This window comes from Wyeomyia smithii, chromosome 3, assembly GCF_029784165.1.
Source record: "Wyeomyia smithii strain HCP4-BCI-WySm-NY-G18 chromosome 3, ASM2978416v1, whole genome shotgun sequence".
Taxonomy (NCBI): domain Eukaryota; kingdom Metazoa; phylum Arthropoda; class Insecta; order Diptera; family Culicidae; genus Wyeomyia; species Wyeomyia smithii.
The window spans coordinates 80,350,664-80,375,237 of record NC_073696.1 but is presented as its reverse complement, the minus strand read 5'-3'; the positions used below and the strand labels follow the sequence as shown (position 1 = coordinate 80,375,237).

At 44.3% G+C, this 24,574-nt stretch overlaps 1 protein-coding gene across 1 annotated transcript in view; it reads right to left on the bottom strand.

Moving 5' to 3' along the window:
* Positions 1 to 24,574, bottom strand: part of LOC129731447 (uncharacterized) — a 44,433-nt gene that overhangs the window by 7,896 nt on the left and 11,963 nt on the right. Inside the window, exon 2 of the mRNA XM_055691452.1 lies at positions 10,156 to 10,329. Within this exon, the coding sequence (XP_055547427.1) occupies positions 10,156 to 10,329 (174 nt within the window). The remainder of the gene's footprint in view (positions 1 to 10,155; positions 10,330 to 24,574) is intronic.

The window sequence follows — 24,574 nt, the reverse complement described above, 5'->3', positions numbered from 1 at the left end:
ATTTTCATTCTAAATCCTCACTTTGAGGCTTTAAACAAGGTTTAACGATACAGACAGAAATAGAATTTATGTCTCCTAAAAAGGAAATGGAATCTCCTTCGAGCAAGGCGAACGAAATAAAAATTTCCGCCAGGCTTTCTGGTCATCCTAACAACAAAGATAACGAGCATAAATTTCAATTAAAATTGTTGTCATTCGTGCGTTAGGTACGGCCCACCTCATCGGGTTGGAAAACTCTCCCCAAAGCCTGGCAGCAACAGCCACAGCAGCAGCACTCGTAATCATTCCCTTCTGACTCCGCGGCGCACTTTATACGTCTCTTTGATGCCGCAGCCAGCGAAACCTTCAAACATTTTCCCAGCTCAGTTTCCCAAATGCAGACCGGTTACAGTCAATTTTTCACCCGCCGAACGGCAACATTTGGTGTTGCGAGATACACGCGCGAATTTACTGCGGGTGGTTCTCACGCCACCGCACAATGTTTCATCAGCTTTGAATTGGAGTTTTTTTTTTGTTCGCTGAACGCACTAAACCGCCGATTGCTCTTTGTAAGAGAACCTACCTTAAAGCTACTCCCCCACCGCAGGGTCGTGGTGGCTGCTAGGGCTGCTGAGTGCGCGGTATTAAAACCATGACTGGGCGATGTGAGCTGACGAATAAAATTAAATCACGATCGCGAACGATTTTCTCGCGCTTTCACCCCTGGCTGGCCATTGAATCTGCGCGCTAGTATGTGCTTGGAGAGAAGGCGAACGCCTATCTATGTTTTAGCTAATCAGACTGTAGTGATGCTGATATGGCTGGGCGTATTCGACGCGGAGGGATGGGCCCCAGCAATTGAGGCTGAGAAATTAATTGTTCGTGAATGAAAGTGAATTTGCAATTGATTAGTTCGTAACGATTAGATAACACTGGTGTGGTTAGATTTCTCGGGCTTTCCCTGGGCGCCGGTGGTACAGAAATTCAATCCGATTAGGATTGCGTCAATTTGTCATATTCATGTTGGATCCGCTCGCGGTTTATTTTTGCTTTTGTTTTGGATTGTATACAGATAAATCTTGCTCAGGTGGTAAACCGTTACTTTCAACCAATAAATCTCGATTATTGTCCCTTTTCGTGCTGCCCTATAATCTCGCAGCGGCTCAGCGTTCGTACCCTGCAATACTAATTATACGAGTAGGTGCCGACAGGTCACAAAATTTCGGACGACGCGACAACATAAAAGCCGTGTGCCGCCATCGAATACTACTTTCTTCTGCCGAGCTGGTTCCTCAACTGCTATCAAATCCTCCGGCTTTTGCTGACACTCGAGAAAACCCACCGGAGTAGCGAAAGGTTCCAATCAGGGTAATTGACACTCTAACGCCACTGGAATGTTTGTGTGGATACACATTTGAATTTGCTGAGCGGAACAACAGCTTTCGCTCTGTTTTTCAATGGTCGAAGTGGCACCATGTAACTTACCGTTTCCGGTGCTGGAGGATTGTTTTTGTGTGTGTGTTTATTGGTATCAAAATTGTACGTTTCACCTCAAACGCCTTCGGGGGAGAATGCGACATCGTAAAACGTTATCCGCTGACACGTTTGTGATAGTGGCGCGACTTATATTAACTCTAGTGGCTCCACTTTAAGTGCTATTCCACAATAAAAAAGGTAACCATTTTGATCTACCAATTAATTTTTTCCCCTCTCAACCTCGCCTGCAATGCTTTACAGGGTGACAAAAAAGTTCGGTCACACAGGAAAATCTCAATATTTCAAAGAATGAAAAGAAAATCTGAATCTGGCTTTCATAGCTTTATTCAGTACCTCATAAAGATACTTCACAGACGATATCTCGGAATTACACCACCTTTCTCTGATCGAACCAGCTTCAGACGTCTCGGAAAGTCGTCGCAAGCGGCGCGCACGTCCTCCATCGGCATCTCGTCCCAGATTTTCGTGATAACTCGCTTGAATTGCTCCAAATTTGTTCTTTTATAGTCGTTCAGCTTCGACATCATGTATCCCCAGACAAAATAATTCAGTGGATTCAGATCCGGAGACGACGGAGGCCATTCATTCTTCGAAATGAAATCGGTTAAGTTTTCCTCACACCACGCCTGAACAACCTTTGCGGTGTGGGATGGGGCGCCATCTTGCTGGAAGCAGTAGTAATCGTCTTCAAACAATAGTTCAGCTTGAGGCAGAACATTTTTATTCAAAACCGTGTCCACGTAGTACGCTGCGTTGATTTTGACCCCTTTTTCGATAAAAATAAGAGGCAGTTTACCTCTCAATTAAATGGCTCCCCAAACCATCACTGACGCCTTATTTTGGAACCGGGAAACGTTCAGCTTGTTCGCAGGAGCTTGCTGGAGGCTCACACTCCAAACTCGATCATTTTGGCGATTGACTGTTTGCTCCAAAACGAACAGCTTCTCGTCCGAAAAAATAATCTCGTCATATGCGCGCCAACCGAGCAACTCCCGCGACCGTTGGTACCTCTTGTCCTTTGTAGCTTTGGTAACCCCATGAACCACCTGTTTTTTTGTACGGTGTAAGTTTTAAATCCTTGCGCAGAAGCAGGCGGATTGATTTTCGGTTCATTTTAAGGTTCCTGGCCAGCTTCCGTGTAGATTGGGCGGGATTCCGGCGAATCCGGTCTCGTATAATCTTTTTCAGCCTTGAAGTTCCCAAAGGCCTTGGTCGTCCAGATCGTGCCTTGTCCTCGGTGCCTCCGATTTATGGTCCGGTACCGATTTATGGACCGGTACACGAATTTCTGGTTGATTCCGAGCGGTTTTAGGTGTTTGAATATGTGTCCGGGTTTGTACCCTTTCACATATTCAGCGATAACAGCTGCTCTTAACCCTGCCATGGCTCACAACTCAATGTAAACAAACTGCACAGAAACGAAACTCTGCCACTTTGGGCAGCAAAGTTAACCCTTTCATTTGACATATAGATGGCACCAGAAAGATGCAACGTGTAGGCTACAGGCGACCCCAAAAAAGTGTGACCGGACTTTTTGTCACCGTGTAGTGTACGAAAAGACTTGAACAATTGAGGAACAAAGCAGAGGGTCCAAAGCCCCTGTAAAGGAGGGTGATTGTAATAGCTAATATCCATGACTACTACGTACAAAGAATGGATAAACCCCTAAATCAAGAGTGTCACGCGACCCCTGCAGGGGAGGCTCAACAAATTCCCCAACGAAAGTTGGAAGAACTGACGCAGCGAACCTATGTTTTCCTAGCTTCTCGTGGTATTCACATGGACAATACAAACAACTTAAACAACTTGAACAAAAATACTCAACAGAAGACGGACGAACTAGTCGAACGGACACTTTTTGATCAGGAGATGGAGTAGATGTATGCTGATTCTCCAAAGGAGACAGATGTAGACGTACCTTCTAGTCTTTCTGCTGCCCGTAAGGAGAGAGCGAAGCATCTCTCCAACGCACAAAAGCGTAAGTACGCAGCCTACCTGAAAGAAGGCCACTCAAAGGATAAAGCCAGAATGCTCTCTCTCCGATCCTCCTGTCGGCCAGATCTACAAAGTCAAGCTGCGGATGACGTCCCGTCACCAAACACTAACCCCGATCGTCCGGCTAACAAACAATCTCGGGTCCGCAATGTCGATGGTCCCTCGATCCTGAGACACTCGGTGGAAATTACCTACAGGAAAATGGTTGAGGCTATTAACATCGCCATCACCCTTAACGACTACGCCACCAAACTTCTATCCAAAAAGCCGGGAAATTTCTGTTGCGACTAGAAAGAAGCTACAAGCAGAACGATTAGTTCGACCATCACCACCTACTCAACGCAATTTTACAAAGAACAGGGAAGTACAGACGGACCGTCCAGCTTCGTCGGACACCTGTTCAATGCAACCTTGTAATGATACCTTATACAACCCCATTTGCAAACCCGCAAAAAAAGAAAGGTTCCGCACAAAACTCCAAGGAGCACACTGTCTCAACCATCTTCAGCTCGCAAACCTGGGTAACTACCAGTACCAGTAACTACCTGTCGGTACTGGACATGTGTTTGTTACCAGGTATCAGAGCAAAGGCAACCCGAACCAACAGTTCTGCTGATGGCAACCGTCTGTTAGATACTGGATCATACAATCTTTCGCTGCATCCAGGTGAATCTTCACCACGCTAAGGGAGCCTCTAGCGTATTTAGTAGAAGATTCATCAAAGAGCAACAAACCGTTGCTCTGGTCCAGGGTCCAGGGACCAGAACACAAGGGTTCTGGGTCTAACGGATTCAAAAGGTAAGTTAACTTATTCTACGCTCAGCCTAAATTATACAGTTTAACCCTCTAGTGCCCAGTGCCGCCTCTAGGCGGTCTTCAGTCGAGCCTCTAAAAAGCTTCAATAAGAACTTAAAAAATGTTTATGAGGCTAATAGTGATTTTTTCGAAGTCCGTCTAAAAATTAATTCGGGTACTAGAGGGATAAGCAGAGTAATCAAATACACTCTAACTATAGAATTTATTCAACGTGACGTTGTTACCGTATTAGCTGCATATCTGCGCACTCGTGCGGTACTGCAAAGCAGACAAAAAACCGTTCACCTTCGGATGCGATGCAAATGCTCACCACACGATTTGGGGGAGCTCGTATTCCAACGACAGGGGTGAGTGCCTTCTTGAATTACATACTCTTACTTCCAACGAGGTCAATATATACATTGTAGAGAGCAGCCCCATCTTCACTAACGCCATAATAGACGAGGACCTTGACCGCACTTTCTGCAGCACAAACATTGCCGAGAAAATAAAAAATGGCATGTATCTGACGACCCATGCTTGTCAGATCACCAACACATCACATTTTTGACATCGAAGCGAATCCTCCAAAAAGCTAATAATTCAGGAACCCCAGGACGACTAGCTGATTCTCACTTAGGGAACACTTAGTCAACTCCCGTTCTCCCTGCACACCTGACGAACTGGACATTGCTGCACGTAATCTTGAGTGCAAGATCACTGATACCATATAGGTATGTAGCTGTTCCCCGAAGAAGAGGTTTGTGTGTCGCAATGTGCCCTGTCTTAAGGCCAGGCGCTTGTTCAACAGTCTCTGTCACTTATACTTATCCGGAAAGAAGCAATCATCTGAGCATTTCTGCATGACCGCTCTGAACAACCCGGGGGGCAACCTTTATGGTTGTTTCAATGGCCAGGTTCGGGATTCCGTATAGCCCCGGCGGTTTGCTCACCATCAACGTTTACGATGTCAAAGAGTTCCTCGTTCATAACCCTCAACGCCTCCGCGTCTTCTGCACGGCTCCCGTCACTCACAGTTTGTGATAGTTTAACAACCGGCCAGGGACTTGGATCGTGGCGTGGAAATAGTCCCTCAATGATCCACGCTAACATTACTGGTGACTGATCCCTCTCTAGTCTTGGCCATCACGATCCTGTAGGCGTCACCTCACGGATTCGTCTTGGCATTAGCGCACTGTCTGTCAAAGCTGGCTTGTTTGCTTGCTTTAATTGCACTCTTGAGGGTAGCTTTCGCAGTCGCGAATGCGGTACGATGTTCATCTCTTTGCATGTCGGTACACGACCACTGCAATCTTCACCTCGCACGAGGGCACGCTCTGCTATGGTCTGCTATCGCGTCAGTCCACCAATATACCGGCCACCTTCCGTTTCTAGGATACCTAATCCTAAACACCGTGGCGTAGCAGGTTGTATAGCAGTTAGTTGATCGGCACTCGGTTGGGACTCTGAACCTTCATGTTCTCTGATATTTGCTTCCCTAAATACAACAGCATCAAAGTGCGATGTTTTCCAGCCACGGATGGTTGGAGTATTGGCCCTACCTATCGCTAGCCGCCTCGCATTGTGATCTACAGTATAGCGCCTCTATTAGTGTGACCGTCGTCTACTCTCCAGTTCGTGATTAGTCCCGGGCTACAGAACGTTACATCGATAATGGACTCCCCACCGTTTCTGCTGTAATTGCACTTATCGCTGATGTTAGCCAGATCCAAGTTGAGCTTTACCAAAGCTCCCAGCAGGATCCGGTCACTCGGATTCGTACAGCAACTTCCCCACTCGACAGCCCAAGTGTTGTACAACAACCGACGGCGTTCGGACCGCCAATTCCATTGGATTCCATTCCATTGATAATTGATCGTTTTTATGGTAGTCCATGAATCGTTAGCCGTAGCTACACTCTTCTCTCCCGTAGGCCGAGTTGGCCCAGTTGACGAGCCAGCTTCTGGGCATAGCTCCATCAACCGTGTTTTGGTGCTAGCGGGAGCCGTGTCCCCAGTAGACCTTGTTCTCTTTGCGGAGCAAACCTCTGCGAAGGTTAACACGTCCGTTTGCACGCATTTGGAAGCGGAAACGCTTTTGCGCTTAAACGCGAGATCGGAATTCATAACGCTTCCTCTGCCACTTGCGCACGCTTTTCCGCGTCATCGGTCCTCCTCAGGGTTTCAGCGAACTGCTTTCTTGCATCGTTGATGCAAAAACGTAGCAACAGAAGACTCGTCATCGTAGCGGTTTAGGGCAGTTGAAAAAGAGGAGTGTAGTCTCACCGTCACACCAAGGGAATCATTGCAGGTTCTCATGATCACGCACTTTCCTGGGTCCACATGTATAACCCAACAACCTACGTCGGAAAAACAGAATCCGAGGACAAGGCGTACAGTGTTTAACGAATCGATTCTGATCTCTCGAAGGTTGTTCACAAAAGCTTCTATAAATTTGGCATTAGGCGCCTTTGAACCTATGAAGTCTCCAGGACCAGATGGCATTCTACCCATTTTTATACAAAAATCAGATGGGATCATAATGTCTTCAGGCTTATAAGCCTCACACTGCTGAGGTTAACGGGAAAATTGCAATGAGTTCTTCAAGAACTCGCCACTACATGCAGATCACCGTGTTTACCAACTTTTTAAATTACGCAGAAACTGTTATCGAAAAGTCGCTGAGGTATCAAGAGACGACACTAAGCGCTTTTCTTGATAACAAAGGCGCTTTGGCAATACATTCTATACTTCGATCAATAGAGCTCTCCTGAAGTGAAGAGTGATTACAAGCAGCTGGATTCAGAATATGCACTCGAGCATAGAAATTACAGCTTCATTGGAAGATGCTTCAATTACGGTCTCAACGACAAAAGGATGTCCACAAGGGGGAGTCCCTTCTTTGGTCGCTGGTGGTCCATGTACTAGTAAGCAAGCCAACCCAGCTTAGCTATGGGATTGTGATCAATGCCGATGATGTAGTCCTCATAATTCGCAGCAATATCGAACATTGAAAAATTGTAGAAAATCAATCCAAAAAAACTTTAAGGAGCAATTTATAGAAACCTCCACGAAAAACTGTTTAAATAAGCAGATTATAAAACGTGCCGAAGTTTGTTAAATTCGTTTCTAACTTTTACAATCACCAAATTGCAACTTCTATAAAATGGAGTACAACTAATGGAACAACATTTTTGAGGACACGAAGGCTCTAAAATCATTTTTTGGTGCCATGTTTGTGCAGCTTTCGGGAGAGGAAGATCACGAAAACAACAGGGGAGGGGCAGGATGAGTTGTAATAATTGAAGAAAATGTGACCACGCGACTTAGGAATGATCCCCTCAAAGATTTTGTGACGACTAGTAATCATTACGGCTTACCAGTATCATTTATTAGATACTGAAATTTAATAAAAGTGAAGAAGGTACTTTTCAGTCACTTGTTTTTTAGTTGTCATTTGAACATTTACCACAACAATGACGCAAAATTTTCGAACGGCATATCAAATTAAAAAGTATTTAACAAAAAGCATGGATCAGAGTCTGGCTTCGATCAAACGTACATTGTCCAGTCCCTTCTAGCTAGCGATGGCAACATCCGGTAACAGTGGTCATCGGACAGTGACATGGCGCTCAAAACAAATTAGACGCTTGCTACCGCCACAATGCCAATGTCCGGAATTGGACACACTTTTCAGCCCATGTCTCTGTCCTTTCGCCGACCACACCGACCGTCGGTCATCGGCGTCGAGCATCCTCCGGCAGTGTTTCGTGGTTTGCATGTCTATTCCGCGATGTGTCGCATACACGGGGCACATAAAAAAAACCACGAGTGTCTTCTTTTGTTTCGGACTGGCACGCGAATCTGCTCCGCTCCCGGTACGATGCGGTGTGATGGATATTTGGGCCGTCTCTACAATCACGCACAAAGCACGTGCGGCATCTGCCAAATCATGATTGTTTACAATTATTCCGGCTGACAGAGCACTTCACCGCTTCATCTGCGCCCCCGTGCGGAAACCACACCAACGAACCGGTTAAACACGGGCTAGGATTGTAATCAGATTTTAAAGCATAGAACCAAAACCATTCCACAATACACGGTTCGTAAAGTTTTTCGAAATGAATAAATATGATCGTACAAAAAAGTGACGTCCTTCCGGTCTCTGATGGGTTTCAGCTCCGTTGAGCAACTGCATACGTGCGCCAGCGAATCAGGGTGGTCATAGCCAAGCGCAAAGAAAATTGATTCCAGCAAGTGTTCTGTAGCTCACGAAGAACCCCACCAGGCATTTCTCGTCGTGTGCGTCCTAGAGCAGTCCATAGACCGCTTCGGGACAATGTTAAACTATTCATTTTCACCATAAATGCGCGGTAATTCGAGAACTCCGACAGTAAAACGCATGCCGAAGAAGGGATTCAACAACATTTAGAAAACTTGTGAACACGTGCGCAAGGTTTAGGTTTTCGTCCCCGCCAGTGAGCACATATGGCCGGATGATGGTGAACATTGGAAGACTTACTAGAGGGGTTAGATTCAATCCTAGGAACAAATTTATGGCTGTGTAGAAACACTGTAGACACTGTAGCAAAATTGCTAAATTCATCTAACCACAGCCCATCGTCGTCAGCTGAAAACTTTCGATTTCCATACTGGAAACAAACAAATGAAACAACAACAAAAAAACACTACTCCCATTCTCTTGTGGTATTTGGGCCAATTCCGCAACGCACACCTATTCGCATTGAGGTCGCCTGGGAAAATCTCCGAGCTTCTGCGGAACGCAGTTCCAGGGCTGGGGCAACCAGAGTAAGGGAGAGAAAAGATGGCAAACTCAAGGCAGCGGCAACTTGGGTCAGAGAAGCGCTAACTTCCAGTGAGATTTAATTAGTAATATTTCGCAATTACGATCTGCGAGCTGTGTGCGAACGTTGCAGCAAAAAGTGTGCACTGCAGAATGCAACTCTGCGCTCAACCGAGACCGTGATATTAACAGCCGAGAATGGGGCCTTTTTTTAATTAGTAAAATATTGTGCGAAAACAAAAAGACTGCCCTCAGCCCTGGTGGCGGCGTCGGCGCCATATTGATCTCCGTATGGTTTAATACAAATGAGCGCAAGAGATAGCTGCTGCTAAATGCACTGACTGAACGCACAAGCAAACGTTACTCATAACTGTTACGTGTGTACTCTGGCATGCGACAGTAGTGTGTGGCATAGAAAAATCGCCATCCGCTCCGCTCCTCACCCGTGATCACAGTACTAACTCACACCAAGTTTGTCTGACTGAGACTCGTGGTAGGGGCTTTATAGTCTATTGTTTTCAGCCTCTAGCCTCCCTGTTCACTGAAATGGAGGCTGGTGCATAATTAAATTTTTCGTTTTTGCTGGCACTGCACACCAGCAGCAGCCCCCCACTGGTAGTGGTACTTCGGAATGCTACTTTGCTTCGTCGGCGGTGGTGGTGGTGGAAGATTCTTGATTGTAGAAACAATGGATAATTATGAAAGATAGTTCTCGTTTATTTGTGTTACAATGGTGACGGGTGATTTGCTGCTGTAGTAGTTTGCGTTGGATGTTACTGGAGGGTTGTTAGTCATTTGCTGGTTAAATCAGGTGATTGTGGTTGCAGTAGGGAGGCTCTTTGTAGAATTACTTCTCTTGCAACAAATTGCATTGCATTAAAATGTCGTTTGGCTATGTCAGCCTTCAGCCTTCGCTGCTGTCATTTATTGAAGAACCGATGATAATTATCGTCTCATCAAGGTTGTCTGTTTCCCCCCACAAAGAGCAATCCGAAATTAACCCATTATTGTGCCAACAGTTTTGCTAGTCAGAAACTCTGTCATTTGTCAGCCCCCTACGGACAGGGAAAAGGTAAAAACACTCACCTGTGGAATGGTTTCGTTCAGGCTGGAATAGCTGGACGCCCGCGAATGGCTGCGTAGTTGCTCACCGGGTGGTTCAGGACTTCCGCACAGGGACGACGCACAAGAGGTCGACGAACGCATCGACAGCGAATCGGATCGGCTGCGCATCGGCGAGATCTGCACGTGTTTCAACATCTGCAAATAGGGCGGAGAAAAAGGGAAACGGAATGTTTAGTCGGATGATTAGCAATGGTGCATGTTTGTCAAGGTTTATCAAGTACACAAAACGAAGAAAAATTCGAAGCCGACCCTGTGAGAGGGCTCCTTTGATGGATAGGCTTCATGCGTAGCGGAGCAACCGGGAATGATGGCATCTGCTAATGATAGATAATTTATCGTTTGTACACGCTTGAAGCAAACTGTGCGGAGTATGAGTTGCGCTACTGGTGCTTGCTGTCATAACACTGGCATCCAGGCGGCTCAACAGTGCACACAGCCCAACGCAGTTCGTCTCGTCGCACAGGTTAATTGACCAATTACAGGAACCTGATCGTTTTTCCGCTATGCGGCTCCGGTTATTCACCGATGACTGTGCCCTGATTTCCAAGTGCCCACGGTCAGCCATGCAGCCGTTGCGTTCATAACTCGCGGTACTTTATGGCGGCGGCAACTATACATAACCTCAATTAGTTGACAATGTCATTCAGGCCCAGGCTTTAAAATGAAATTAAAAGCTTCCCAATTGAAACCGGCTTCGCTTGGACGTTTGAAGCACACTTCACTGGAGAGGTCATTCGCCGTCGTCGTTACAACTTAGACACTAAAATCATTCTTCTGAACGGCCGGCCCGGTGAGAATCATTTATATCATCAGCAGCAGAGCTGACTAAAACAACCTAGCAACGGATGGGTGAGTAATTATTGTAACCGAAAGTTCCTCGCCTTTCGCATCGCGAAAAAAAACGACTCAAACAATACTATAATGAGCTAAAGGCAGGGATTTCTATTTTTGGTATGTGTTTTTCCTTTCAGCACAGCCGGCTGTGATGAATTAATTCAATTAAAAGGAAAAGGCGACGCCGCAGCCGCCGGGCCGCTCTGCGAGCCCATCAAAAATCAGATCGCAGAATCCGAGTGAATGAATGTTTCGCTTCCCACCTTTTCCGAGGATTTGAGTACAAGCATCCCACCTTTAGTCGGTAACTTTCCATGGTTCGGTTATCAACCAGATACAGGATGATGAATGAGTTTCTTCTGTGTGGAGAAGAGCGATCCGGTGATTTACTTTTGAATTCTGTTCTGTGCTGAAGTAACTGTTTAGTCCCGTTTTGGAGAGTTCCGTGGCTCCTGTCGCGATAGCATCCAGAAGATAAAATGAGTTTAAGTTCGACTTCAGTGAGGTAGGAATAAATATTTGTTATTTACAATCGATTTGCCCACAATTCAATCCGTCAGCGGACCCTTTTCACTCAAAGCAGAAATAATGTCTGTCTTTTTTTCTCATGAGAAGAAAATTCTAAAGATGCTCTGCACTTCAAACCGCGGCACATTTGTAAACATCTGGAATTTCCCAATTCTCGCTAAACATGTGAAAAGGGCCCATGTGCCATATGTAAACAAGCCACAATTTCACGTTTTTCAATGAATACAAGCTTACTCTACTCGTACAAATCAGATTTTTTGATAAAGAGTGAATTCTTTTATCAATAAATCTTATTGGTAAGAGCAGATTTCGCTTGTATTGATCAAAAAACGAGAAAATTTGGCTTGTTTACATATGGCACATGGGCCCTTTTCACATGTTTGGCGAGAATTGTTCTCGCTCGTTCTCTCACGAAAAATTTATACACAGTCTCAAGCGCTACAAGAAGCTATTTCCGCGGTCGCCATAACGGAATTGGAGTTCCTAAAAACTAGTGACATGACATTCCAACACAGTCGGGTTCGAATTTCCACCCAATTACGTACGGCTTTCATCTCATCAGAACACTATTAAAAACCAGCCGGTTCCCACCTTGAACAAACTCTTGAACAAACTGGGTCAGCTTGTAAAGTTGATCAAAGTGGCCACAAATCGAACGCGGCAAAGCCTATGTAAATCAAAATTCCAGCCAGGCAGGCAGGGGTCGGTCATGGGAACCGCTGTCCCTAGAGGTGATTTACCGCGTGCGGTCGGATGCGCTACATCCGCTGCTAGCAACCCGCGTTGCCTTCCGCTCTCGGTTGCGCAAAATTCTTTCGCTCCAGTCGAGCAACGAACGCGACGCAACAAACTACATGGCCACTGTCAAAACATTGTGGAACCCAAAAACAGACCGGAGAGAAGATAGACAAAAAAAATCGAAAGAATGTGGTCTAATCTAGGGTGCAGAGAGGAAGCTATTCGGAGTTGTAACGATGATTTTTATTCGTTTTTTATTTCGTCCATCTTCGGGTCGGTTTCATTCAACTGACTGCATATTCCGGCCTACGGTCCGATTGGATCATCCAACTAATGAAGGCTGACATCAATTAGGGGCCCGCCGACAGCCGAGTCTGGCGTCATTAATGACATTCGGTGCGAGAGAGAAAAAACAGACCCGGGAAGAAGGGATTCCATTAGGGCACGCCGTCAAAGTTGGGTCAACATTCCTCCAAAGGTCGTCTCCGCAACTGAAATCTCTGCCGGAAAAGTGCGGAGGTGTTACGGAACAGGAATGCAGCAGCCATAAAAGAACAGAACATGTTCAGCTCGACGGATCGCTGACTGACAACCGACGTGAGCGGATTGTTTCGAGTCGGATCGACTGGCGGAGATAATACAACAGTTCCGCTGCTGTTGTATTATCTCCGCCAGTCGATCCCTCAGAAGAAAGCAACTCACCGAAGCTTGAGATGGCAAGGTATTTTAATTAATTTTTATGTCGCGTATTACGTCGCGTGGAAGGTGCGGTTGAGTGGCTTCTTCTTTTGTCTCTGTGTGTGTGTTTGTGTGCTTTTGCTGCGCAAATCACACACAATATCTTAGATTTCATCAACTTCCTGCCTGCGAGTCGCCCATGCCACCCTATATGCTTGCGAAAGTTGACCACCCCGACCAGATGTGCACATTATTTTTTCATTACTTGTTTGGAAGTTTTTTGGAAATTTTTCTGTTGTACGTAGTTTCGTTGTTAACCGTTAATTTATGTGCGAAAAAAGAAGCATCCTACAGCGAACAGATTGTCGGCAAAGCTTACCAACAAGTGCACAGGGTTATTTGGGGGCAGCGAGAGACGGTGGATATAAATAATTCAGAGCCACCGACGCCGTCAGATCAAACCTGTGGCTGAGAAGTGCAACTTTTGTCTCTCCAGGGTCGTTTGGCTATTGTTTTACCGCACGCCACGCCGCAGCAGGCTGGGAAAATCCGCATGCTAGTAACAGTGAGTGGTGGCAGAGCGATGGCCAGAGACATACACAAATTGTTTACGTTTGACAAAGATGACGGAAGCGCCGCCCCGTGTTGACTATAAAACACTTTACGAGTCGAGTCGTATCGGACTAAGTTATTCCTCATCATTTTTTTGTTACCCGGAAAGACATTGATTGTGCAAAAAGTAGTGTTGGGTGGGTGGAAGAAGATGCGTCAAGCGGTGCGGATAAACACCCACCCCCACACACACACACACACACACACACACACACACACACGCACACACACATACACACACACACACACACACACACACACACACACACACACACACACACACACACATGCATGTTACGATCATTTATTTGAATAACAGCGGTTTTTTTTTTAACAAGAAAAATGATTATTGTGCAATAAAATTAACTGGAAATTGTGCTTCTGAGCTCGCAGAATTCACGAACTGCTCCAGATTTTATTGCTGTTTGTTTACTAGTTAGTCCTGAGAAGTAGTACGATTTATGGATTTTGCTTCAGGATTTTTTTCGGCTTTTACGTATTGCGACGCGCAATAAAAATGCTACTTGCAAAGTAAATCGATTCCGACTGTGACTTGACATAAGCCAGGTTTTACTTTCAATCAGCTTCCCATATCATTTTACGAACCAAATTCTTCGCAAAGTTAGTCTGCATATCGACAAGACAAGTTCTTGATTGAACGTCAAACAGTTGAAAGTTTTCGTTAAACAAAACTATAATAGCGGATATTGGATGCAACACATTCTAACATTTCATGAAAGTTGTTTTTAATCGCAGTGACAAAACGACAATCAAAAGATCATAACGTAACATAGCAGATGGCGGATATAGAGATAAGTGACTTTTCACCAACGCACACTAGTTAACGTGTAAATCCGTGTGAAGTTGTTTTTGTTTCTTCCAAACTCAAAATCATTGCATCTCGTTGCTTCGACTTTTATCAGGTACTTTTTACCATTTTTGGTCGATTATGTTCAGCAGCTTCTTCCGATTTCTGATCACGAATGAAAAAAAATATTCAGAAACAAGTTTGAAACATATAATGAGTGTTCAACTGAATATTTGTCCAGCTGCTAAAAACATGGCATTGCAAACAAAACGGCTATTTGTAAATATTTTCCCCAACTAGTGGCACTAACACATTCGTACGTAAAAAGGTCTATAATACTTGACTCTTGAGCCATAAACGTCATACCTAAAAAAAATCACGTAACATGAGAAAGCCAACAAACAACTGACAGTTTGTTTTGATTAGCGTTTTTATCGACGTTTTTTTCTGTTCTGTCACTGCGGTTGTCAATAACATAACCTCCCTAGCAATGTTAATGTGTTGTCACTATCAAGATTGCAACCTTACTCGAAATTTGAATTATTTTACATCTACTAGCAACGAATAGACCAATAGACCAAACTCGTTACATCATACACCAAAACAGCATTGTGGTGGCGAATTCATTTCATATGTTTTGTCATCAACAAATCGTTTGATTAAAAAACTCACCAATCCACGGACCGATTGTTGCATTCAGCATAGCTATTATTTGTTTATTTTTCCTGTCATTTTCGTCGCATTGTTACAACACGAACGAGCTCGACGGGACACCCGCCATTGCACTTTGGATTTGGAGTTCTTTTCAAAGCATACAGACCAACAGATAGCTGTCACCGGACAATACAGGCGATGGGAAAAAAAAATATTTCGCCAGTTTTCCCGGCTCTAATGTGACGGTAAATGTTTTGGCGTTGGTTTTTTTTCTCCCTTCTGTCCCCCCGTAATCCGACAAAGAAAATATCAATTTACGACGCCATAAATGAGACGGAAAAAAAACCGAAACATTCCTTTTTGACTCTCAGTCCGGCACAATTGGGACCGCTTGCTCGTTCCCTTTTGTGCCACTGCTAAACTGTAGTTTATAATTGTTATGAGAAATGAATGTGGGATTTATGTTTCCTCGTAGCAACGGCTGCCAGGAGGAACTTTTTTTTCTGGTGATAGTGTGCGCAAATTTGGTCACCGGAAATGCCCTAGAATGTGAAACCGCTCCGGATGGCACACTGACGGGTCCGTCCGGAGGTCCCAATATCAGAAATCTGTGCCACTGGTGCGAACGGGTTGACATCCTGTTTGTGGGTATGTGCAAAAGTAGTCCCTTCACTCCCGTTTTCTGCCAACTGACCATGCTTTGCGACAACGATGCAGATTACTGCGTATGCATAAACCAGATAACATTAAACAACGACCCAGCGGAGCTGGATTGAGAATTGGCCACAGAGCGGAGGACAAAAAAATAAACCTTCGACTCCGGAAAACTTGCTGCTTATTGCTAATAAGTTTAAATTTGTTGACATTATTAATCATAAATCACTCAAGTTTTTTTTGATTTGCTTTTATTTATTGCAACCCAACGGAAACTATAGCGCTTCATTGAATGAAAACAATGCCCAGCATTCAAACTTTACTTTACAGTAGCAGAGAAATATAAATAAAACAAGACCAGCCCCAACCAATGTCACACCTCACGTTTCGTTTCACATCTGCTAATCTGTGAGCGACTGACGTGCAACTATGTAAACTCGGGTGACAAAGAACCCAGAAACGTCCAATTATGGCAAGCGGCGGGAACTCCTACTGAGGCACCGCCGGCCTTGCAAAGTCGTGTTAGTTAAGAAACCGGCGGATGCTGAGCGAGGCAACAAACGCGCTGAAACGTTTTAACTTCTCTTATAACCGGTTCATGGCACTCGTGCCATTGGATTTGTGGCACACGCCGGCTGCCAGAAGTCTCCAGCTTCAGCAAGCACAACAGGGCCTGTTATGCATTTTTCTTTTCGATTTAACTGTTCCCCTTTTCTCTCATCCTGTCATTTTCTCCAGAACTTTTCTGCTCATCATCATTGCGGTTTTGTGTCGTGTCTCTACGAATGACAAACTAGTAACCGTCCTGACTGCAGATCTCAATCTGCGGGATGGACAGAGGAAGCGGTCCGCTTTGCCGAAGGCAATAAAATGCGAACCATTTTAAATTGGTCATTCCGAACTCTCTGGAAGCTCCTCTCCCGTACCGACAGCCGGCCGGAAAGGGTTATCAACGTTCGTCCGCAATTAAAACCCGGGCCGACAATAATGTTGTTGCGTTTAACTTTCATTGATATTTATGGCGTTTGTTTATTACATTAGGGGCTTTCGGCAGTCAATGTAGCGAGAATATGATCGCTTCTTCCCGTTCTACGGTTCTCCGCTCGACAGGCTACATCCGCGCGGAATCTTTACCCAGCCCAGCCGGAATTTAGGCCGCGATCAAAGCGGTTTGTTTACAAGCGATTTTCCACAAAACAGTGCCGAAAATACGCTCGGAGTATAAGCCCTTCAACCCGTGCAACCGGAAGCAGTTTGAGTTCGATGGAGACACCCATCGACATATATGCTCGGAAGCAGCCAGCAATTCCCTCGGCAGTGCGCCCTGTCGGACATAATCAAATCACTGGATGAGTTTGATTGAATTTATGAAAATGTCTGTTTCCCCTTGTTTCCCATTCGGTAGTGTTTTGTTTATGTTTACAACACATTCCATCGCATGTGTGCATAGGATGTGGATAGGGCGCACAGCAGTACGGAGGTGGTGCCGGGGAGGACCACCAGAACGGAAATCTCACTCCCAATGGGCCCCGGGTGCGTGTTTGGAATATATAAAAAAAGAGTTTTATTTCATTGAAACTTCCCGCCTCGGTAGAACGCACCGGAAGTGCTGCAGGGGCCGATCAATGAGTGAGGAAGTGTAACAGTACTTTTTTTCTTTCATTGTTTGAATTGTGAATGCACTGAGAAGAAAAATTAATCCACTGTATATCATGTTATTGGCTATCATATCATTGGAAAAATATTAAGACTGGTAATTAGGAAAAAAAAATTACGGAAAATGCAAAGAAAAGCTATTGATGGCGTTTAGTGGCGAATATGTACTAGGGGCAAGACACTCTTTGATATATTGCGAAATATTTCAAATATTCGATATTACAAAGTATTTATCGTTGCATTTTTTGTCGGAGTCTGTCGGAGTGATATAAATGTGACAACAGATAAACGATAAATATCAAAATATATCCACAAATATCGCAAAATATTACCGAAATATATCTATTGAAAATAAAGTTGTCTAGCCCCTAGGGCGAATATTTGTATGTAGGTTTTTAAGCCTTCCAATAATAGATAAAAACTAACGATCCTTCACGCATTTAAATACGTCCATAAACGATACTCATACACAGTTTTTGAAAGAATAGGTGAAAGTTCAATTCATGTTTAAGCTGCTTAGAAGCAAGAGATTGATACTTTTCTGTGCTTTTGCAAGAAAGTGCCATCAAGAGTGCCTGTATATATGGATGTTTTTAGGAGAAACAAATATGTCCATATTGATTTGACACCCTTCTCTCTCCTGGAAGAGGGGGGTTCCTTACAAATGAAACACAAATTTCTGCACATCTCGAGAAATATTCAAATAAATGGAACCAGATTTGGCAGGTGGATGTTTTAAGGGTAGTAAATATATCTATAAAGGTTTGACACCTCCCCCCTGTCGTGTTCTCCTCCGATTTCCGATGGATCTTGCATCATGCAACTGCCGCTTCACTCTACAACGTTAGCCGAAAGAATGAACTTAACTTGTTGGTGCCTGCAAGGCGAACCGTTTTTCTTGCATACTCTCTCACCAAACATTAAACTCTCTCGCTCTACAAGTTCGCACACGTACAGTCTTTCGTTTTAGCCATTCGAAACACGTCATACTCACACTAACACATGCTCTTTTAGACTATACAAACTCATGACACACACACATGATTGCACACGAAGCAGGCCATCTCAATTATCTCTCGGATTTGCTCTCAACGAATCCAAATGAAGCATTCAGTCGGTTATTTTTCGACAAATGATTCAAAAGCACGCCTATGTCGGCTAAATTGAATGTCGAATCGAAATATGAGATCAAGACTAACATTTAAATTGGCCGCATTTCCAATGTTGTTATTAATTCAATGTTATCCCAATTACTTCCCCATCACTCTCTACAGATGGCAACACTGCTAACACTCATATCCTTTCTATTTCTACGCACGAGTTTAATAGGATGTTTGCTCAATTGGAATGACACTGACAGATAAGTTTTATTCCAATTTTAACAGTGTTGTTTATTGGCCCAAAAAAAAAAAATCTGTGCAAAATTTCAGCCCAATCAGACATGATTTAGGAGTGTCTCAAAGCGCTCAATGTGTGATTTTTAGACCCTCAAGAATCTACCAAGGAGGGGGTACACTAAATTGGTAAAATCGAAACTTTTTTTTCGATACCAAATTACTCAAAAATGCATAAAACATCGAGATCTATTTTTATCTCGAAAAGAAAATTTTAACCGACTATCGACGTTTTCTCGGCAACTGAAGGCTTTTTTGGAATTTTGGCCTCTAGGTATCATTCTAATTCCGGAAATACTGGTTTTTCGGTCATATCAGGCTGTTTACGAAAACTGGAAGTCGTCATCTTGGATTTCAAAATGGCATGTGAAGTTAATTTCTGACCTCTGGGTATCATTCAGGTTCTGGAAATACCAAATTGGGCCATTTTGGACTGCTTTTCGGAGACTAGAATTATAAAATGGTGTCCGGGGTCGATTTTTGGCTGCGTTGCATCATCCCGATCATGTTAAGCTGTATTCCGAAGAAACCGGTTGAAATATGTGTTTCATTTGTGTAGAATCACCTCCCTTCCTGAGTCGACAGGGGTGTCAAACCATCATTGATACGTATCTTGTACTTAAAAATTCTCATTTTCCAAATTTGGTTCCATTTGCTTCATTAGTTCTTGAGTTGTGTAGAAATTTGTGCTTCATTTGTATGAAAGCGATCCCTTCCAGAAGAAGGAACCTCCACATGCCAAATTTGGTTCCACTTAATTGATTAATTCTCGGGTAATACCGAAATTCGTGTTTCTTTTGTTTGGGAACCCTCTCTTCTCGAGGAGGGAGGGGTATCAAACTATCATAACAACCTTCCCCGACCCCGAAAACCTCTACATTCAAATTTTCACGTCGACCGGTTCAGTTATTTTCGAGTCTATATGGATCAGACAGACAGACAGAACTTCATTTTTATATGTATAGATTATATAGGCACTCTAATGCCATCATACACTTGTTGTTATCATGAGAGAGACGTCAGAATTTTTCGAAAAATATCTGCAACTGCTCGAAAAATCTGCTTGATATTTGAAAAAAAATCCGTGATTCCTCAAAATTTCGCTCGCGCAGGCAATAACTCGTAAACATTTTCAGACAGTCTGCTCAACTATACTTTGACAAAAATCTGCAGAAGTAATGGAGAACTGCAAATTCCTGCGAATCAATAAACATCTGGGAACGGATTCTGAAAAACTGCGTTTTGCAAAGAAATCTGCACATCTGGTATCCCTGGTTACCCTGACAAGGAAATATTTCACTACCATGCAATGTGTATTCTCTCTTTTGGCTTTTTCATCATTCATAAAAACAGAAAGTCAAGCCATCCGTCAATCGCAGTGAAGACGTGTTCGTTTGATTTTCACCGCTACGAATTTTCTGAAAATTTATTCCCCTAAGTTTTGTTACGTGACCTGTAATTCGGTAAATTCAATTTGTATACAACACAGTGGCATTATGCGACTAGTGATGGATGAGAAAAATACTACCCCGAACGGAACCGGCTCCGGAATGTCCGCTCTAGGATCAATTTTCGTTTTATTTTGATAAAGTTTACTGTTTGATTTTCATTTTCGCTTCAGCAAAAGAAAGATGAAGATCATTCGACTGGATTGTCAGCAAATTTCATTGTGTGAGATGCGCGTGCAGCGCTTCAAATTTTCGGCACTACAAATGAAAATGAAAAAAAAAAACAGTATTTTCACTGTCTCAAGTTGGAGCTGAAATACTATTTTTGATTTTCGGCTCGTTCGTTGAAAATTGAAATACAAAGACTTCAATTTCAACCGAAAATCCTTTCGTGATAGTGAAAGTTGGCAGCACTGTGCACGTGGAATATTTCATCAGAGTATGACAGCTACTTACACGGATAAAAATCCAGAGTACCTATCTGAAACTGTACTGCGTTCATTGGAAATGAAAATTGAAGAAGATTAGTTGTAACTTTCGAGGAAATTCGTCAGTGAAAATGATTTTTACCAGCACTGAATAATATCAACAACAACTAAAATGAAAGAAGTCAGCGATTCTGAACTTTCTGAAAATGAAAACTGCACCAAGATGGCTGTTTGCGAGTTGGCACTAAAAAGGATGTCATTGTTAGTACGACGTCGAGTTCAAACAGAATTTCTCACTTCAATCAATGTGATCAGAAAGATAATTACGAATTCCCATGGCAGTTACTGGAATAAATCATAATACTAAAGGAGACATAACAATGTACGCCTTTGTTTTAATCGTTCTCTGAACCGCAAGAACCAATACGCCAATTCCCGGTGCAAATCCCCAGCAGAAGATGTCATTTGCATTATGCCAGACGCAGTGTGTTTATTGCGAATTCATCGGTGACATCTTCAGTGCCACGACGACGGCACGCCAATTGCGCTATGTCGAATCGACAAGTTTAGCTACCGCGGCAGGGCACATTTGCACTCGCGAGCACGAGGTATTAATTATTCATACTCTAATGCGTTAGCTTCTAGCTGTACAGCTCATGTATGCGCATAAATATGACATTCATTTTTTCCCCTCCTCCCATACTACCTCGCTTGACTGCTGGTTGAAAACTCTACCGATTAGCTCTGTACTGCCTGTTCTACGGCTGTTCAGTGCTGACGCGTCAAACGCGAGAATAAAAACTAAAATAGAAATAAATTTTCTGATTTCCCGACACTCCCGGGCCGACACAGGACGATCGAGCACATATTTTACAATCAATTTAGATTTGCATATATTCATGTCATACACATTTGGGTTCGGCTTTGCTGACGTGCACAGGAACGTCACGTGAAGGGATCTGCCCTCGAAGCGATAATAAATCAAATCAATCATCGTTCCTGTTTGATTTTTGAAGGGTTATAGGAGCATGGCTAAGGAGAAAGGGGGGCGACTGCAACAACAACAAACTAACTGCACTCACAGCAAGACAATAACACACAGTAGTATGCAGTCATTTTTACGAGCGTCGAATTTCGAAATACTTTCCCGCCATTGCTCTTTACGGGCGCGTATTGACTGAGTTGGAAAACATTACGCTTCACTGAGATGATACGACTCTTTCTAGCCCCAGTCATCCGCTTTTGTTCGCCGTGGCAGCACCGAAAGTTATGGGGGCCGCTGGTTACGAAATTTTACGAGTCTAAACCAAACCACGCCGTCTAGCTTGGCCCCGCTAGCACCAGCACACAAGGGGGAAGAGCGCAGGGAATCACGCTTGGATGAGTCTCAGTGAAACAGTAATAATTCACCGGCAAGAGCTCTGGCGACAGCAAAAAGTGCTGCCGGTTCTGGGAGCTTTATGGCGAATAACTGACATCCGGGTGGGTGCATCTATAGGAGAAATTCCCACTGAATAGTAGGTACCTGTTTATTGCATTATTCGACCATTGGAAAACGGTACTACACAACTTTACTTTACAACAACCGGGCTTTATTCGCAACTTTTGCTGAGGAGATTCGCGGCAAGCGGCGAACCCTGCTATAAATAATACCGAGCGATAGTTCGCCGTTCTCGGGTAGAATATCCTCAAATCTATCCGATTGCAGCATCCGGGTATGTGCAAACATCGAGCTGAAATTTTACCACACAATGCCCAAGTGCCTGGCGTGGGTGCCGAAAAGGAGAACACGTCGTCCTTTTCGAGGGCATCCGTGAACATATGGCATACAAAATGCAGTTTAGTTTCTTTTTGTTTTCAATTTCGCTTCCCGTCCTGGCCCGGGAAAGCCATGGGAAAAAGGATCCTGCCGAAGTGCCAGCGCAAGTGCGAAGAGGGTAAGTAAAAAATTCTCACACTTTTATTGAATTTCAGCAAGGCTATTCCGGCAGGTTTTCGCCTTCAGCCAACATGTCAGCCATTCGTATTTCTCAGAGGTTTTCGGTTTCCTCCGTTTCGCAACATGTTTGGTGTGTCGTTCTCTTTTTGCGTACTTCTGTACCCTGCACTCGTTTAGATGAGTGTGTTTGTGTGTGTGTCGGTACAAATGCATGTGCACATGCTGTGGGTGCACTCAACCGAGAACTGGAGTACGTCATTTTCGCTCAAGTAGAAGGAAGCTCTAGCAGGTAAGTGGCTTACTTCTGTCGGATTACAACTCGCACAAGAAAGCATCTATTTGAATACCTCTTCCGGCATAGAAATATGTCGGCATACCGTCGTCTCCGGAAGCCACAGATTTGTTGTGCAATCGTACAAAGCGAAGGTTGTTACTCAACATTAGGCCCTTTTGTTTTGCCGAAGGCAACCGGGGCTGGTGAATATTTATTTTATAATAGTTCGAGAATCCAAATTCTATGACAATACAACCAAATCGGTGGGAAGAAGAAGCTGAAAAACAATTGTGTGGCCGCCAATTTCCTGTTGCTTACACCTACCTGTCAAAACAGAACCACGCACGGCACTCACTATTGACCAGTGCCTTCATCATCATCTCATTATTATTTTCACCACCATCACCGAGTCGATAATACACCAACCATTCTAAACCCTAACAGCTCAATCCGGCACCGAGCAAGCCTTTCTCTCTCCCCGCCCGCTACTCCGTACCCAAGACTGTCCATTTATAACAATCCGTCACGCGGCAGCAGCTGATGAAACCGTTCCGTGACTGAAATTTCGATCAGATCATAATCACCAAGCTTCTTCCTTCCTTGCGTGGCGTTCCCCACGCCGCGTTCTGTTGCGCTTCGTTCCCCACACCGGAGAGCAAGAATGTAAATATTATCGCAAATGAAATTTATTTTTCCAACATCACAATCATTCCATTCGCGCGCGCAGACCAGCATAGCTGCGTGGTGGACAACGGGATTGCTGTTTCGGGGAGATGCCGCTGGTAATGATGACGTTCCGAGCTATAATCCTCCGGTCGCGCTGAGATTAAACCTCTCGCCTGGTTTCGGTTCGCTGGGTTACCATAGTTCTGAGCTGCCTATCGGTGCGTTTAATTGCGCAACTGTGCCGGCTCTGATAATGGTGCGTACCGTGTCTAAGGATGAGCCACCGGCCCAGATTAGGTTCTCATGGGCAGGGTTAGCCAGAATTTGCTTGCGTAATAAAGCATACCCGGGCCGGGATCGGATCAGTAGCGTTCCGTGGAGTTGTGCGATTTACCGATTAGCTGTCGATGGGAAATCAAACTTCGCCGCTAGCTCGTTTATGAATGGATCCCATTGACGATGATGATGATGATAATCAAGCCGTCATCTCCGTGATGTTTTGTTAGCCATTAATGTGCGCCCTTTTGCGCGCTGACGCTTCTGACTGTCGTCAGCCGGTGCGTGTGTGTGTGGTAGGAAGGAAGAGCGTTATAAAATCACGGTTATCGCTGTGTTATCATCAATCATCATTCGGAGCTGTAAATTTGAACGGTCAATAACAAACGTCTGGTGTTGAGTACACACGCACTGGCTCGGGACTGCAGAGCGAGATGTTACGATCGGGGTTAGCTGGTGGGAAGATAACCAGTCAAATAAATTTCCGACATGGGTGATAATTTGAGCATCCACAAGAAATTCGTTCGTCAGCTGGTATATTCTAATCGAAATTATTTGGCTTGATGACCCATTACATACTTGAATGAATACGGTTGACTGTTTGGTTTGGTTTCACGTGAAGCCGTGAAACATTTCTATTCTAAATTTTATGCCACAGGAATGTGGCAAATTGAATCTCCCAGATGATCTCGAGGTACGATGCTGACCTAACAAGCCAGTCGTCGTAGGTTTAATTCTCGGCTCGGAAGAGACTGTTAGTGTCAGTAGGATCGTAGCGCTATTGTCCTGTACA